An 18,736-nucleotide genomic window follows, 5' to 3' on the forward strand; every position below is an offset into this window, starting at 1 on the left:
TCACTGATCAGACCTCAGCTGCACAGGTAGGAGCTTCAATTTCATGCCTACAATGAACACGTTTAATTCAAATCATATCACACTATAAACTCAATGACTGAAAACCTGTCAGCCTCAATCTGCCAGCATCTAAAACACACTTTATGAAGGATGTACAGTATAGAATACAGATGTGAGAATCAGCTTTATTGGCCGAGTAGCTGTGGCTGTGGCTCAGGAGGTAGAGCGCGTCGTCCACCACCCAGAAGGTCGGTGGTTCGATCCCCGGCTCCTCCAGTCCGCATGTCGAAGTGTCCGTGGGCAAGACACTGAACCCCAAATTGCTCCCGATGGCTGTGTCGGCACCCTGCATGGCAGCTGGCCACCTTCGGTGTGTGAATGGGTAAATGTTCGCACATTGTAAAGCGCTTTGGATCAAAGCGCTATAACTATACTCTAGTTCACTGGAATATTAATGGCTGGACCACCCGCAACTGCGAGCTGAGGAAAAAGATTTTATTGGACCATAATCCTGATATCATTTCCCTTAATGAAACTCACTTGAAACATGACGAAACCATTGATTTACAAGCCTACACCTGGTACGGTCATAACCGAGCTAAACATGTAAAAGCAGTAAAAGGATCAGGAGGAGTAGGTTTCTTATTAAATAACAATTTGTTGGTATCATATGAAATTCAGGTAAGGGATAAATCAATAGAAGGTATACTGGCATTACAACTTAAAAATATAACCTCTGGATACTGTTTTGTTATTTTCACCTGTTATTTACCGCCTGAAGGCTCCACTAGAACTGCAGGGTCCAACTCCTTTTTTGGGTCCTTAACAACCCAGTTATATAGTTTGTCTGATGTGGATGCCGTGTTCTTATGTGGAGACTTTAATAGCCGTATTGGTAAACTTGAGGATTATATAAGGGATGTGGATAATATCCCCATTAGATCCAACTTACCGGTAGATACCACAGTAAATAACTATGGGGAAACATTAATTGAATTTATGAGAGATGTAAAATGTTGTGTACTCAACAGAAGAACCCCTCTATGCAAGGATAACTTCACCTCAATCTCAGGTAAGGGAAAAGCAGTAGTAGATTATATTGTTGTACCACATGATGGACTAAATAATTGTGTTAGCTTTAATGTTTTTACTCCAAACGAGCTCATTGAGAGAGTGGGAGTAGAGGGTTTCTCTCTACTGGGGGACAGATGTAAACTGCCCGACCACTCTCTTTTGGTTGCAAAGGTTTTAGTAAGTCCCTATTTGGCCAAGGATGAATCACATCCACCATATAATTCAAAATCTGCTCCAGTGAGGCAACTTCCAGATTCTTTTTTGGCCTCTAGCCAATACAATACCATACTGGGGGACCTCATCAAACAACTGGGCTGCACTAAAGGCAACCAAAAGGGTCTGGACACCTGGTACGATAATCTGTGCGGATGTATCTACTCTGCTTTGAACAACTGTACCAGAAAGAAAGGTAATAACCATAAGGGTTTTAGAAAAGCTTACAAACCTTACTGGAACCCCGAACTACAGAATTTGTGGGTTAATGTAAGAAAAGCTGAGAAACTGTTTTTAAAATGTACGGATAAAAAACGGAGGGAGGAGCTGAGAGTAAATTTGAAAGAAAACCAAGCCAAATTTGATAAAAGGTTGCGCATCGTAAAGCGCAAATTTGATAGAGGCCTTTCATTACAGATCGACCACCTGCAAACTCATAATCCTCAACAGTTCTGGAAGGAAATTAATAGATTAGGCCCTAGAAAAGCAAATAAGATACCTATGGATCACTTATCTCCCGATTCGATACTATCACGATTCTTGGGTGCCGATTCGATTTATATTGCGATTCTTAAGTACAGTATTGCGATTCTACGATTATTGCGATTCGATATTACGATTTATTGCGATTTTTGTTTATTTTTTTCCTTTATTTTTTCAGTTTGTTTGCTTTTTTACACTAGATTAGAACATAGGAAAAGTTTAATCATACACTAGAGACTGTATATTATATATCATGAGTAGGGCTGGGCGATATAGTTAAAAACAGGGGCGGACTGGGATCATAATTCAGGCCGGGCATTAGATACCAAGCAGGCCAGGCCGATATGGGCCGACGCGCGTGAAATTTGGGCCGTTTGAAGCCCAATTTGGGCCATTTGAAGCCAGATTTGGGCCGTTTGAAGTCCAATTTTACAATGAGATGCACCCACTTTAACCCTGAAGTGTAATTATTACTTCAGACTAACTAATAAAGTAATAAAACCACTAGTAAACCAGTAGGCGGCGCCTGGCCTGCTGTTCAGTGAGTGGCCTGACTGCAAGCACCAAATTTATTTTATTTTTTTTTATTTTTTTGCGATTATCGATTCTGGAATAAAAGATCGATTCAAAAAATCGTGACATTAAAAATCGCGATACTTAGGTGAATCGATTTTTTACCCCACCCCTATAGTATAGTATAGTATAGTATAGTATAGTATAGTATAGTATAGTACAGTACAGTACAGTATAGTATGGTATGGTATAGTATAAGTATAGTAGATATATAGTATAGTATAATATAGTATAGTATAGTAGTATACTGTACAGCACACTACAGCACAATGCAGTATAGTACCATATAATAGTACATAATATCACAGCAAAGTACAGCACAATTAAGGTTCATAGTATGATACGTATACTGTAAAGATGACTACATTTTGATTTGTTTAATAATAACAACAAAAAACCTACACAATTCAATCTGGTCCCAGTCGCAACAACTAAAAACTGGTATTGTGCCTCTTTTTCAGAAGGGTATAAGTCACATAATGAAATGACACGAGTGGTATCTTGCAGGGTTTAATGCCTAATGGTTGACTCTCATAATATATATGCACTGCATTTTCCCCCTCACTATGAGGGATTTCAATATAATTTAATATCGCACATGGGTGGGTCTTCAGGGTGGAATAGCTTATGTGTTGAAGTAGATCCCCATTAGAAATAGCTGAGAGCAGAGCGCAATTTGTTTAATAGTGTGGTCTCATAAACCATTCTGTTCTTTCCCCTTACACTTTTATTCATGCATTTAATAATGTGCGCCGCTGAGAAGCGGGTTACCCAGGGGTCTGCATATCTCCACTGGAGATGCACATTTTCAAATGGAGATTCAATATCGAGTAAGCAATGTGTGTATGTGTGTGTGTGTGTGTGTGTGTGTGTGTGTGGTGTGTGTGTGTGTGTGTGTGTGTGTGTGTGTGTGTGTGTGTGTGTGTGTGTGTGTGTGTGTGTGTGTGTGTGTGTGTGTGTGTGTGTGTGTGTGTGTGTGTGTGTGTGTGTGTGTGTGTGTGTATGTGTGTGTAGGTGGCGGGCAAGTCACTTCTACCTACTTATAAAGTTTCTGTGTTTGATTGCAGCTTGCAGCAGAGTTCTGTAGTGTATATTGAGGCATGCAAGGCAGTTGGTCATATAGGAAATAGTCATGTAGGAAATGCATGCATCCACCATGAGAACACTGAATCGATCCACCCCCCCCCCCCCCACACACACACACACACACACACAGGCATATGGACTGAACCTGGCTACAGTTAATCTGTACATGAACACTGATCTAGATGATTCAGACCATCAGCTACACTGCACTGTATCTGTAACTAAACGGTGCTGATAAAAAAAAGCCAAAGCTGCGACACTGAGATTGAAACAATGAATTATTCCTCTAAACCTGGCTTCAAATGCCCCACATTTTCCCCAGCCCTCAGCAAAATCTGGCCCTCTGGTAGCGAGGACATTTTTTTTGTGGCCCTCTCTATCGTCAACGTTGCAAATCCCTGGTATAGACTATCACCCTCACTTTTTAGATTCTAACTGTCATTTACTGTAAATAGTTTCAGCCTCTTTGCACAACTGAAAGGACGAACTTCCCATTGGTGCCCTCCTTGATGTATGTGTGTATATATATTTCTGAAAGTGTCTCTTTCTCATTGTTGACAAAGGCTTTACGCCGAACGGAAGTTTGTCTTACTCGCTTGTGCAGCCTGTGCAAAACAGGATGAGGTTCTTTGAAGCCTCACCCATTGACAGTAAATGCCTCACCACATCAGTCATTATAGAGAGGCAAAGTGAAACGTCACTTCCTGCTTCAGCACTGTACCAGAGATTTTCATCCCATAGATTTATTTTCCCATAGACATTTCGTTACAAATATAAAAGGAATTTCCGCACACTTGAATCTGTACAGATTTCACGATAGACATTTCCTAAAATGCTTGTGAAATAGTTGTACTTCGTCGAACCAAACGGTTCAGCTAACGCTATAATCGAGGGAGACCATAGAACATTTCACTCAGACCAAAACTTAAAAAAAACATTGAAAAAATATAATATTTTTGTCCCAGTGAAATGTTATGCGATCTCTCCTGTTTCTAAATATATCTGAACCGTTTGGTTTGAACCAGTAAAACTATTTTTATACGCATTTTACAAAATGTGGATGGGAAAATAAATGGCAGATAGAAATCTCTGGTACAGTGCTGAAGCAGGAAGTTGGCGGTCACTTTGCCTCTCTATATGCCTCTGTTTCTTTGTATTGCCCAAAGGTTTTGCCTGTCTGCCAGTCTCTCCCACATCCTCACACCCAGACACACGCATGCAAAGATCACAGCTGTCTCAAGCACATTGTTGTAAGTATCTAACTCTTGTAATCAATGTAAGTTCAGTAAATGTACAGCAGTGTTAAATTTGCCGGATATTGTTTTTTTTCCTTTCTTTCTCGTCTTAGTCATAGTCCTGTGTCAAATGTCCTCATTAGTTTTTATCATATTTAGTCAACCTCATCCTGTTTTTATTTAGTCAACTTTTAGTTGACAGGTCTTTTATTTTAGTCTCATCTTAGTCGAAAATCACGTCTAGTTTTAGTCAATGTTGACTGTTGACATTTTAGTCTTTTTTTAGTCATCAGATTAAGCAGAAAGTGTCTGGTAGGGCCGTATTAACCCCACCCCCCCCCCTCGAAATCCACATTGCACTATTTTTTATCAAGTGCTTCAATATACAGAGTCAAAACAATAAAAAACAATAAATTGAATAAATTCTCACGTTGAATCTGGTGATGTGCTTGCACTAGTAATGGTGTATATATGTTGTAAATGGTGTAAATATGTTGATACTACCGTACTTATGTATAGATTCAAAATGTTGCTGTGATACACTAAGACTGCTGGTAGCTGAAGCAGGGGCGTCATGCAAGCCAGGATTCTGAGGGGGTAACACTCTGTGGTGAAAGGTTGTCTGTTTTTGATGAGCTTGGAATATGATCAACAAGTCAAGTCATTAACTTTGTTGCCCTACGGATCTTAAAGGACAACCAAGTATACTTGCACACCTCCATCTTTAGAAAATCAACTGACTGGAACACCTTACTGCATGCGAACAGTTTTCACTTCCCATGGCTCATTAACTCATTGAGTGCCAATGACGACTTTAGTCGTCAATTCAAATAGTGACGTAGAGTGCCAAAGACGACTAAACACACGCGGAACGCTGTAAAAAAGCTGGATGTCGCGCACCCTTCACTGTGCACAGCAAACTCAGCAGAGAGCCACCAGAGACACTCCCATACGGAGGAGGAGTGTGCAGTTGAGGCGGGGGGGGGTGTGCAGAGCAGCACACAACACCCAGACAGACCCAGACAGCAGGACAGGATTGGCAAACGCAAGCCAGAATATCCGATGCCCACCAGCAGCAAATCAAGACCAGCAAGAAGCTGCAACCAGCAGCGCACGCAGGGGCCAGCGCTGCTGGTTGCAGCTAAAAAATATTATTCTGCCAAACAAAATTCCCTGGCCTTCACTGTTTTATTGAAGGAAATTATTTTTGAGGTGTGACTACATTAGAAAATATTAGCTTCAGAGTCAGTGATGTGCTTGAAATGTTTAATTTCACAAAAGGCTCATTATCTCAGCTTCTAGAAAAAAATTGCTGTTTTTGGTTAAATCAAGCTATCTTCTCCGGCTCATAACTAAAGAACGGAAAATGGGATCAATAAACTTTTTTTTGCAGATGATAGAAGAGAGTCTCATCGTTCTTTGTGCATGTTCAGTGTTTACATAGTAATATCACACAATATTCTGTGGGCCTCGAGAAATCACTGAAAACGCTCTGAAACTCTGGCACTGGGAGCGTCCGTTCTCCAAAAGTGGCTGGCACTCAATGAGTTAAGAACATCCCTTATGGACAAATCCAGAGATTAAGACACACGACTCTCAGGACTTCCACCTTCAATCTACAGGTGGACATGCAACAGCATTTCAAACAGAAATGGTATCAACCGTTGAGATAAATAAAATCTCAATCTCAAATCTTTATTATATGTCGATGGTATCAACCTCAGCTTCTCACTCAGGCTCACAACAGAGTTCTGTCACTTGAGGAGGAAATTGCTCAACTCTAAACCACAAGAGCAAAGCTACAAACCTTACTTTGTCACACGCTATAGCAAAGAAACTGATGTGATCATCACTGAGACTTTGTGTGTGTGTGAGTGCATTTATCACATCACTGATGATGTCATCAGTGGGACAGACTCTGGGACAGTGGGACAGACATCAGTGATGTGCTAAATTCACTCACACACACACACAAAGTCTCAGCGATGACATCAGTTTCTAGCAGTGTTGGGGGTAACTCATTACAAAAGTAACTTATTACATGTAATATATTACTTTTAGCAGTAACTCAGTAATATAACTTATTACTTATAGGATTTCAGTAATATTATACCAGTTACTTTGTCAAGGAACTCAAGTTACAAATTGAGTTACATTTGATTAAATCATATTTGAAAAAAGATACAATAATTTCCTAATCAAATTGTGTTTTTATGCAAATAACCACTACAGATGACAATAACAAAGGAAAAGAATAAAATTTAGAATTTTGGATTGTTTACACTGACTTCAAGGCGGTTGAAATTATTTTTTCGGGATGGTTCTGGGGCAGCGATGTCATTCTGCTGCTGCTGTTGTTTTGGTAAAAGTAATGCAAAAGTAGTGTAATAAGTAATGAGTTACTTTACACAGAAAGTAATATTGTAAAGTAACTTATTACTTTCAAATGAAAGTAACTAGTAATATGTAGTATATTACATTTTTAAAATAACTTGCCCAACACTGGTTTCTAGTATATACTAGGCATCTAGTATATACTAGATGCCTAGTATAGGCATCTAGTACCTCCTCTCCTCATCCTCTGGTCTGGTCTCCTCTACTCTGCACTCCTCTCCTCTGCTGTGGTCTGGTGTCCTCTCTTTTGCTCTGCTCTACTCCCCTCAGGCTGAGATTAGAAAAAAACAAACAGAAAATATCAGTAATTATGCAGGACAGCACAGAATATTTTATACTTTACACTTTTATACTGTAATATGATGATCATTTCATAATTAAAAGATTGATTTCCATTAAAAAAAGACTATCTGTGCTACCATGACTCTAATCTAAACCATAACCTACTGTACCTCTTGCACTGCCAACCTGGCTGGAAGCAGGGGCTGGGCTGGGTGTTTCTGTTGTTCCTTTTCGGAATGTTGAAAATTGAATACATTTTCTTCTGCATCATGACCTGGCAGTAGATACAACAAATATAATTTAGTGTTTGGTTAACTATAACCACAGTGGTGGTAAACATCACCTACTATGTCATAATAAGATTCACAGCTCTCCTTAAAGTCGACCTGAACCCAAAAAAGACTTTTCTTTTAGTTCAAATACCTGGGTATGCAGTGCACCTATTTAATAATGTATGCAAAAAAATCACAAAAATCTAATTTCTTTAGTTTTTCACACTTTTTCACATCAAAAGTTCATTTTTCAAGATTTCATTGATAACAGTAATGTAGTTTGTTGACGTCACCTAGTAGCCTACTATCAAATTTCTACCCCATTTCAACCAATCATATCACGACATGCAGCTGTCAATCAAATCTTCATTTCAGGATAATTTTCTCTTTCAAATGAAGTAGAAAATGGCGCCTAGTGCCTGTCATCTGGCAGAATTCCTATCCCATAAACTAACTACTAACTTGGCCAATTGTTAGAAAGATGAACAAAAAACAAAAACTATAATCTCTAAGAATGCAAAGAAATGTAACTGGCTCGTTAAAACGCCCATTCCAGGGATATATATTTACAGAAATAGCGTAAAAGGCGCGCGCTTGAGAGCGTGGTTGTCAGGGGTCTGCCCTCGGAGATTCCAGGGGGGCGGGCAGCATCCATGCATAAGCAGTTGGCTGCCTGGTACTCTGCGGATCCCACTGACGTAGCACGACAACACGCTGAATCCCACTCTATTTGGGGGTGGAACATGCCATGATTGACCAATGCCAAAGCCAGTCGACAGAATTGTCAAATCAAATCATCGACATGATACTATGACCCGCCTCTCAACTTGTCATCTCAGACAAATTATGTTTTCAGTCTGAAACGGACTGCGACTGGGGCTAGCCAGCCAGGGGGATGCTTACCCCGCTAGCCGGGCGCTTCTGGCTCATACGAGCGCTAATGCGCTTAAGTATATCGCTTTATGGCAGCACAATCACACCTTTTTAGTATCTTATTCATACCCTAATTAATATTCTAGGTCAATATTAGATTAATGTAAATAAATATGCTGATATTCTACTAATAATACTTAGGCCCAGATTCAAAACGTTATTTTATAATGTTAGGCGTGTCGAGTGTGAACTCGTCAAGATGTGTAGCACCCGCCTGGGTGATGCACGGCAGCCAGTTAGTGCCACCACACATCAGCTATCATGGTGGAGAGTAGAGGATTTATTGAGTCGATTAGATAACGAAGGATGATTAGGTGTCCATGTTGGAAGGAAGGCCTGTTTGGGAATTTAGCCAAGGCACCGGGGTTACTACTCTTGTGAAGAGTGCCGATGGGAACTTTATTGACCACAGAGAGTCAGGTCCTTGGTTTAAAGTCTCATCTGAAGGACGGTGCTCACTCACAGGACAGGAGTCCCTGGCCCAATTCCAATCCGCCCCCTAAAGACTCAAGCCCTGAACCCTCAGTCCCTCTAATGGCCGCCATCTGAAAGTGGTTGAGTCATCAAGTGTGGAAGGGATCCACATTGGCTAAATAAGAGGATTGGGACAGCAGAGCCCTTTGCACTTGACAAGATGATGTTGACTCTGGCACATTTGGGGTTCGCTATATATTGTTTATTGTCAAGACGCTTTGAGGGATAGACTCCCTGATGAGTCTGTTCTCATCCAGGCTCTGGCTCCGAGTGGACAACAGGTCATTTAAAAATAAATGTAGCCTACTGCAAAATCTGCAATCTGCAACATGTGTAATTATAATTAAAATAAGCATAATAATGACATGTCACCCAACATTATACACAATGTCAATACTGTACAATACAGATTCGGTAAAACTATTTCTCATTCATCAAAAAAGTTGTGGATTGCAATTGTAGACCTAATAGAAATGATCGATGATTATTCTAGGATTGTGTAAAATAACTACCGTACTTGCATTCCTCTGATATAATATTTTTGTCTAATCTGACATCCCTATTAATGTAATGTTTCATTGTCAATTAAGGCATTCCAGCGCACTCGCAAACACCGCGTTCGTTTCGCGCGTGTGTTCTTTTATTTTTTTGACAGATATTTGCAGCCTTCCCCGTTTTATACGTCACAACGCTATGCATTGTGGGCAATTCCCTTTCCGTAAGTGGCCATAGCTGCTCCCTTACGGTAAGGGGGCAGAAAGGGCTCACTCTGAGCCCTCATTCACTTTGCGATTTCACTGTGGGACATCCCTAAGCCCTCACTCCCTTCACGTGAACGCGCCTCTAAGGGCTTGAGTCAGTAAGGGGGCGAATTGGAATTGGGCCCCTGTCTCCATCTGCCCTGGAGCATTTGGGATATTATTCATGAGGGAAGGAGCACCTCCTACTGGTTGTCCAGCAGCACCTACAGCACCGGTCTCCCATCCAAGGACTAACCACAGCCAGACCTGCTTAGCTTTCCCAGCAAGCAAGCGATGAACACGGGAGCAATGGTGCTGGCTAAATACTAAATGTATGATTCCTCTGTGCTACTTGCAATGTGACTACCAGCTGATAAGATACCAGTAAGCCCCATAAATCATGAGTCCATCAGAAGAGGTTTACACAATATCAAGAAATCATTTTTCAGTCGTTCATTCAGGCCTGATCATGACATTGATGTAATGTGTCCATGCCCTGATGATATGGCACTACCTTCATCTACTGTATATTTTCTATCTGCTGAGGGAATTTCCTTTTTTGTGACCTATATATTATTCCTTCTCATCCCTTTCAAGCAGAGACGTGCAGAGAACATTAGAGGGGCAGGGGCTGAAATTCATAAAAGGGCACGAAAATTTGAGGCAATTTGAAGGCCAATTTAGGGGTATAACTCATTTTAAATATTCCGATTTTAACCAGATTTAGAGGAATATCTCATTTTAGGATGAGACTTGTCACGGAAAAATAACTCCATAACTGAATAATATTAGTATATGAAAGTTGCATGCTGTTGCAATACTGTTGTGAAATCATTTAAGCATCAATATTTATTTGCTCCTTTTCTCCCTTTAGGTTGTTGTACTACAACAGATAGCAACACAGGCAGAAACATTGAACGATACTGAGTGAGGCTTGTAATATACCATGCATTTTAACCATAATTCTAAAAAACAAGACAGAAGATTTAGATAAGGTGTATTAGAATTTTTTTTATTTTTTGCTGATTCAACAACACAACATCCCTTTCCAATAGTGTAAAGTAAAAAATATTTTCAAGAGCAACAATTCTGCATTTGTTCCCTATATTTTGGTTATTTAATTATTGGGTGGTTTATTTATTTATGTATTTATTTATTCATTCATTTTTGGGTTCATTTTTGGGTTGGTGCCTTCAGGGGCGGTTTAGAAAAACACCGCTCCATGCAGAGGCCTATTACAAATGGTGCATTCAAGGCCAAGAGAGCTCGGAAAAGACATTTCTCTTTGAATGCTGCCTTCAGTGACGGCATGGAAAGGGCAATTTCCATACAAAGCACCATTAGAAATGCATTCATGGTCAGGAAAGGGCACTTTTTATTTTATATTTTCATGTGTCTGAGCTGTTTGTTTTGTTCATGTGTTGTTGGAATGAAAATGAAAAATGTATTATAATAAAAAAAAAAAAAAAAAAGGCACTTTTTACAGACTGAAAAAAAGGCAGGGGCTCAAGCCCCCTTTCATGTCTATGTGTGCACGTGCCTGCTTTCAAGCAAATATGATTTGCCATGTTCACATCCGTTATCTGTAGATACTGTACGACACGATGTAACCTCTCAGTTCCCTTCATTCCCTTCAACGCCAGCTTGACTCTCATGGGAGGAATTATTTAAACTTTCACTCGATCAGAGATCACTTAGGCTACATCTCAGATCTGTTTCTCCATTATGTCATTTAATAACAAAACTGCTCTCAAAGCTAAATCTGCTTTGAGGAAATAGCTGTTGCCACTGATAGGATCAGCTCTACAACTTCATGTGCACAGCTGGGTCTCATACAAGTTAAGGTTCACACAGGCTTCATTATTCTAAAGCTGCAGCTGAAATTTGAATTAACTAAAAACATTTCTTTTTTTTTACAGTGTGAAATCACATTTACCAGCCAAGATGAGTTCCCCCCGCTGTCTCATAATAACGATGTTCATCTTCAATGGCATCATCTTTGTAAGTTGAAAAAGATTTCTATTGCCTCCGCACTGTCCCATTCAGTTTCATGCAGACCCAGTCCAACAAGAACACAGACTCACTCGACCATACACAGTAGAGTCAATAGTGGATCAAAGAACGTTAGCCATTCCCTTTGGTTTTGTACAATTTCCTCTTTTGTAACTATTTGTCAGTCTATATTCAGTGATATCTCCTGTAAGTTGCAGTTCAACAACACATAAACAAGTCTAGATGTTGTAGTGTTTGTTCTGTGTGAAAGTGTGTCTTCCCAGGTTGACCTAGATAGAACCAAGTCTTTTTAGCAAAGTATTCAGTGTAAAAAGTCGTAGCCTATGTGTTAATTTTACTCTATTTGTCACAATATGTTGAAGCTCTCACTATGAATTCATATGACCATACCACTTTTCCCCATGCAGTTCCCCTTTGCTATTTCCACAGATCCCCCTCTAACTCTGTCTCTCTGCTTTCTCCCTCAATCCAACGCCCCCCCCCCTCCATGTTTTGTTGGGATGTGTCTCTGTCTCTGTCTGTCTCTGTCTGTCTCTCTCTCTCTCTCTCTCTCTCTCTCTCTCTCTCTCTCTCTCTCTCTCTCTCTCTCTCTCTCTCTCTCTCTCTCTCTCTCTCTCTCTCTCTCTCTCTCTCTCTCTCTCTCCTTACCGTATCCTCACTCTCTCCTCTCCCTGCTGTATACAGCTGACAGGGACAAGCTTCTTCGTTTTGGGCCATTGTGCGCTCACCCTTCTGGGCGTGCTGGGAAAGCTGGGAATTGATCTTCCGGACGAACTGCCCCTGCTGTTTAAAGTTATGTGCTATCTGCTCATAGCTCTGGGATTTCTGATGACGGGCCTTGGCTTCCTGGGCTGCTGTGGCGCCATCAGGAAAAAAAATAGGTGGATGCTGATAATGGTGAGCCATACGCCAAGAATTACAAAAGTAAAATAAAAAATATAATATATCAAAATAGGATCAGGCTTGTGTCTAAATGAACCAGACCCACTACAACAACAACAGAACGACTTTGCAACAGGTTACACAAGAAGTCAACAGATGGGAGTAGCTTACCTGGGAGAGGTTGGGGCGATGCAGATAATATGTATATTTATAAAACGGCTCTCTCAAATCAAGCAATCTGATTGGTTCACAGCCATCGTATAAATCCCGTAACCCACTCTAATAACCCATGGCCATGGGTTATGAGTTGCCATGGCAACTCTCTTACTAAAAGGCAAGAAAAAACAAATGGCAGAGACAGCTGTCAGTTCCTTGTGAATCGATCTTCGCTTATAACTTTACTAATACTTCGCAGAAAATTATGTTTTGTACAAGAATAGACGCGGGCTAATGTCTTCTTTGCAAAAAAAAGCCTGTTAACCCCGCATTTAACCCCGCGTTTAACCCCGTAACGTTAGTTGGTGTCGGGCTTTCCAGAAAGCTCTCAGCTTCTCAGCAAGCGCTGAGGATGCAGCGCTGCGCTCGAGCTGCGTGTCGGGCTTTCCAGAAAGCTCTCAGCTTCTCAGCAAGCGCCAGGATTGGCCAATGTCAACTTCAGTCTCCAGAACGATCCAATCAAATCACCCGCAGGTTCTTGCGGTCCCGCCTTACAGTAGTGTTTCAACTGACTCTACCAGAATGCCATGGCAGTCGGACTTATAGTATTACTATTATTATTATATTATCATACTTGGAAACCGTTTTATAAAAGCAATATAGCACTCGAGCTCAGAGTCCTGCGCGGGTCTGATTTTCAAGACCCGGTTCCGCCAGGCCCCGCGACGTGCAGTACCGACCCCGCTCCGCGAACCCGCACATATGATCAATCAGTACCGCAACCCACCCCGCCCCGCAGACATGAGACCCGCCCCCCGACCCGGAACCGCATATATATAATAACCGTTAATCTGCAGTGCAAACATTTTGTAGTGAACCAAACGAAACTGCCACCGTTTCACACGAGAGGCGAACAGCAGTCTTTCTGGCCGAGACTCGTCAGCTGATGTACGTTAATTAGCTTTTAGCAGCTGCTAGCTCACTAACCAGCTGGATAGCTCTGCTATCAGACACACAGACAGTTACAGCAAGCAAAGTGACTTACCAGCTATTTCCAATATGTCCGGTATAATCCATACTGCCTTTATGATTGCTGTTGGAGGAACGTAAATCCACGTTGGGATGAGACCTCTCCACTTTCACGCTATCCATCCATGACATGTTCTTGCCTGTTGCTATGAAAACAGCCAGTGTGTATGTTTGACTGGAAGCTAACGTTAGCCTACTATATTATCTGTCCGACTCGTATTGTCTCCAATCAATCACCTTGACCGCAGCTGAGTTTTGAATGTTTTGTGCAGTCCATATAGCGTCACACATTGCACAGTATGCGCATACTTGAAACGATGCCGGTTATGTAAACAAACTGCGAAAACGTGGTCAGAAACTTTTCTCCTGTTCGAGTCAGACCAGCTGCCAGACACCCCCCCTGCCAGACACACCCCCTGCCTGCCAGACACACCCCCTGCCTCCATCTGAGTGTAACAGAAAAACACACAAGGCTCATACGTTGTCGTTGTTCCACCCGCCGCCCGTCCGCATTTATTAATTTTTACCCGCCGCCCGACCCACCAATTTACAGAAGTGTATTTTTTACCCGCCCCCCGCGTTTTTTTGCGGGTACCCGGCGGGGCCCCGCGGAACCCCGACCCGGTGCAGGACTCTACTCGAGCTGCGTGTGTTGTGGCATATATCCCGCTGATCAACTGTTATCAACTGTATATTTGTGGGATATATTTGCCACAACACACTGGCTCTCATGCTATATTGCTTAAATAGCCTACAGTACATATGTGTGTGTATATATATATATATAGGCTATATATATATGTAAGGGTTAATGCATGACGAGGTGTCAATTATCAGAAATTATTGGACGACGTGGAGGCGTGAACGGTTGCCTCCGCGAAGTCCAATAATTTCTCATAATGGACGCCTCGAAGTGCATTAACCCGCTTATACCATGGTCACTTGCCAAAGAAACAAAACAAGACCATTAATTTATATTCCCATGCATTTTGCAATCAAAATGTAGTTTTCATAACCTTGAATATGAGTTGAGAACCGGCGAGACAAAATAGTCCCCTCAGCTGCTCAAGATTAGGCTATCATTAGTCTCGCTGGCCAGCCTCCTCTCCGTTCCGTCCAAGGAGTCTGGCGCTGCAGGTCTCCATAACTGGGATAAACCCTCCCCTGCTCTACTCTGCTCTCCCATTGGAGGCGTCAGTTTCAGACGCTGCCGGATTTCAGCTCCCCGCTTAAGAAGCTCTGTCATTGGCTCATGTCAATCAGAGTGGCTTCCGCTCCCTCCTCCCTGTGTGTTGCTGTAAATAGTGCCCTGCCGCCTCAGGGAAAACAACAAAGCTAACTAGCTAGCAAGCTAACGGCAGAAACCTACACGCTAGCTCGTTGCTACACGCTGAAAACGGCAAGTTGGATTGTTTGAAACTATTTTCCAAGGGCCCTGCCGCTAAGCACCGCCCATCGCAATCCCACTATGGAGACCTGAGGCGCCAGACTCCTCGGACGGAAGGAGAGGAGGCTGGCCAGCGAGACTATAGGCTATCATTGGATAAAATGGCCGCTTAGTGCCTGCACCTGGCACAATTCTAGAGTCAAGCTAACTAATAATTTGGCCAATTGTATGTAACAACATACAAAATAAAACGGCAATGTCTAAGAATGCAACGCCATGTAGCCTAACTGGGTCGTTTAAACTCGCATTCCAGGGAATTACGTTAACGTCTGCGGGTCTTATAAGACGGAAATGGCGCGAGGCAGGAGTAGACTGAAAACCATCTCAAGCTTTCAGTATGTTGGAGTCCAGGTATGTTCTGTAAAAGGACGTATCTCAGTGTGTTGCTGTTAACTGCCCATTTCGTTGTTTTCTTTTTGTTGATCTCGTCTTTTTCCTCTTCGACTTGATTTGTATCAGTGATAAGAGGCAGCGCACGCTCTCCCAGAGCGCCTGGCTGCTGCTCGCTGCAAGTTGTAAACAGAGGGTTTGACAGTTGACAGCTGAGAGCCCGGCTTCTGTCAGCTGACCAGAACGAAAATCAGATTTCCAAATAGCCATTATTTTGAATAAACTGAGCACTCAGGGGTAATCTAAATAGTTACTTTGACTGACAATTTTTTTTTCTAAACTTATGAAAGTGCCATATTAAACGTTAACGGTGGTATAGAGCTGAAACGGCTCTGTCGTGATTCTGGCACATTGATATGAACGAACGGTGAACAGACCATTTAGCTAGGTGTACATTATCACTGTACATTATCACAAATTAATGGACACCTTGCAGCCAATCAGAATCGAGTATTCACCCAGTCCCAGACCATGGTATATTTAAGCAATATAGCATGAGAGCTCGTGTGCTATATTGCTTTTATAAAACGGTTTCCAAGTATGATAATATAAATATAATAATAATACTATAAGTCCGACTGGCATGGTATTCTGATAGAGTCAGTTGAAACACTACTGTAAGGCGGGACCTCTAGCAAGAAGATAGACGTGCGGGTGATTTGATTGGATCGTTCTGGAGACTGAAGTTGACATTGGCCAATCCTGGCGCTTGCTGAGAAGCTGAGAGCTTTCTGGAAACCCCGACAGGCAGCTCGAGCGCAGCGCTGCATTCTCAGCGCTTGCTGAGAAGCTGAGTGCTTTCCGCAAAGCCCGACACCAACTAACGTTACGGGGTTAAATGCGGGGTTAACAGCCTTTTTTTTGCAAAGAAGACATTAGCCCGCATCTATTCTTGTACAAAACATAATTTTCTGCAAAGTATTAGTAAAGTTATAAGCGAAGATCGATTCACAAGGATCTGACAGCTGTCTCCGCTGCTCAACAGTCAGTTGATCAGCGGGATATATTTGCCACAACACACTGGCTCTCATGCTATATTGCTTAAATCTACAGTTGCCCACCCCTGTACACATTATCGGAATGCCATTGTCCATGTGGTCTGAGTGTATCAGACTGAAAGACAAGAGGGTCTGACTGCCCTAACCCAGAAATGCTTCTTCAAGCCTTTTGGACTGACACAACATTTGAGCTAGCTCCACCATGGCAACCCATTAAAAAACAATATGGCAGGTCTTAAAGGGATACACCACTTTTTTGGAGGTTTAGCTCATTTGCCACATCCCCCCACATAACCAAGATACACCATGCCTTACCAGCACTGTCCGCTCAGTTTACAGTGAGCTACAGTCGTGAAGTTAGTAATTATCGCCATAGAATGGAAGCTAATGGTACAGCTGTTAAAAATCGGCCAAAACACACATCTCACGGCGCCAAAATACATGTCGTGCTTTGGGTACTCACCACATGATGAAATATTAATCCAAAATGCACATAATTGGTCTTTTTGGAAGGAAAAGAGGTAGCCGGCACTACTTTCCAAACATGGCCGCCGACCTCTTTTCCTTCCAAAAAGACAGATTATGTGCATTTTAGATTAGCATTTCATCGTGTGGTGAGTACCCGAAGCACAACATGTATTTTGGCGCCGTGAGATGTGTGTTTTGGCAGATTTTTAACAGCTGTACCATTAGCCTCCATTCTATGGCGATAATCACTAACTTCACGACTGTAGCTCACTGTAAACTGAGCGGACAGTGCCGGTAAGGCATGGTGTATCTTGGTTATGTGGGGGGGATGTGGCAAATGAGCTAAACTTCCAAAAAAGTGGTGTATCCCTTTAACGCACCAGACACTGCGAGTGCTAATCCGGTATCATTTCTCCCCTCCAGTACTTCATCATTGTGCTGATCATCGTCATCGCTGAGGTTGCCGGAGTGGTGGTGATGTTCGTCTTCAAGGATAAGGTACGTGGCTCTCAAAAACAACTGAATTTTCCACAGCAAGAACTGCAGTTGGTAGGAAATGTAGGAAGTATGATGACAATATTTTCTGCCCGTCTTCCTCAGGTTCGTCAATTCCTTGAGACTCTGAAGGATGTCGCCATGAAGGAGGTGGTAGAGGTACGGTATATTTTTTCAAGTGAATTGTGACATCATCTAATCCATTCAAACACTATTCATCATCCCTATCATCACAGAAAACCACATGACCCAGTAAACAGAGCTGACAGGTGAGTTGACAGAGAAGCCAGAGCCTTAAGTGTTCCCAAACAAAACTAGACCCCCAACACTGAACAAATCACTGTCACACCCAAAGATGTAATTTCTCTCACCTATTTGCCATATTCCTTCTAGTTCAAGTGCTGTGGATACAGCAACTACACAGACTTTACTGGCTCCCCTTTTTACAACAACAGCACAAATAATTACCAAACCTACCCAACCGCAGCCACCACCACCGATCTATGCAGTGCATCTGAAGCATCTTCTTATCTTCTTCGGTATATGACCAAGTCACATTATGTCAAGTTACTGTTTTGTGTGTGTGTGTGTGTGTGTGTGTGTGTGTGTGTGTGTGTGTGTGTGTGTGTGTGTGTGTGTGTGTGTGTGTAACTCCATGCATGTTACAGTACAGTGACATGTACATGTACAGTAAAGATCTGCAGCAGCAGGTCGAGGACAACGCTGTGATCATTGTGGGCGTGGCAGTGGGCATCGTTGCTCTGGAGGTACAGAAAACTCTGTTCACAGGGTTGTTTAAAGGTAGACTACAGAAAACTCTGTTCACAGGGTTGTTTAAAGGTAGGCTACAGAAAACTCTGTTCACAGGGTTGTTTAAAGGTAGGCTACAGAAAACTCTGTTCACAGGGTTGTTTAAAGGTAGGCTACAGAAAACTCTGTTCACAGGGTTGTTTAAAGGTAGGCTACAGAAAACTCTGTTCACAGGGTTATTTAAAGGTAGGCTACAGAAAACTCTGTTCACAGGGTTGTTTAAAGGTAGGCTACAGGAAACATCTGTTCACAGGGTTGTTTAAAGGTAGGCTACAGAAAACTCTGTTCA

At 42.1% G+C, this 18,736-nt stretch overlaps 1 protein-coding gene across 1 annotated transcript; it reads left to right on the forward strand.

The window, feature by feature from the left end:
- Positions 1-4,663: 4,663 nt before the first annotated feature.
- LOC310771618 (tetraspanin-18B-like) lies at positions 4,664-18,404 on the forward strand (the record flags this gene model as incomplete). Its single annotated transcript, XM_083664193.1, has 7 exons — positions 4,664-4,679; positions 10,634-10,686; positions 11,679-11,760; positions 12,457-12,669; positions 17,566-17,640; positions 17,743-17,796; positions 18,306-18,404. Coding segments are annotated over exons 3-7 (498 nt in total), but the record flags the coding sequence as incomplete, so codon positions are not given.
- Positions 18,405-18,736: the final 332 nt, after the last annotated feature.

Source organism: Poromitra crassiceps (genome assembly GCF_964638095.1).
Source record: "Poromitra crassiceps genome assembly, contig: HAP1_SCAFFOLD_884, whole genome shotgun sequence".
Lineage (NCBI taxonomy): Eukaryota > Metazoa > Chordata > Actinopteri > Beryciformes > Melamphaidae > Poromitra > Poromitra crassiceps.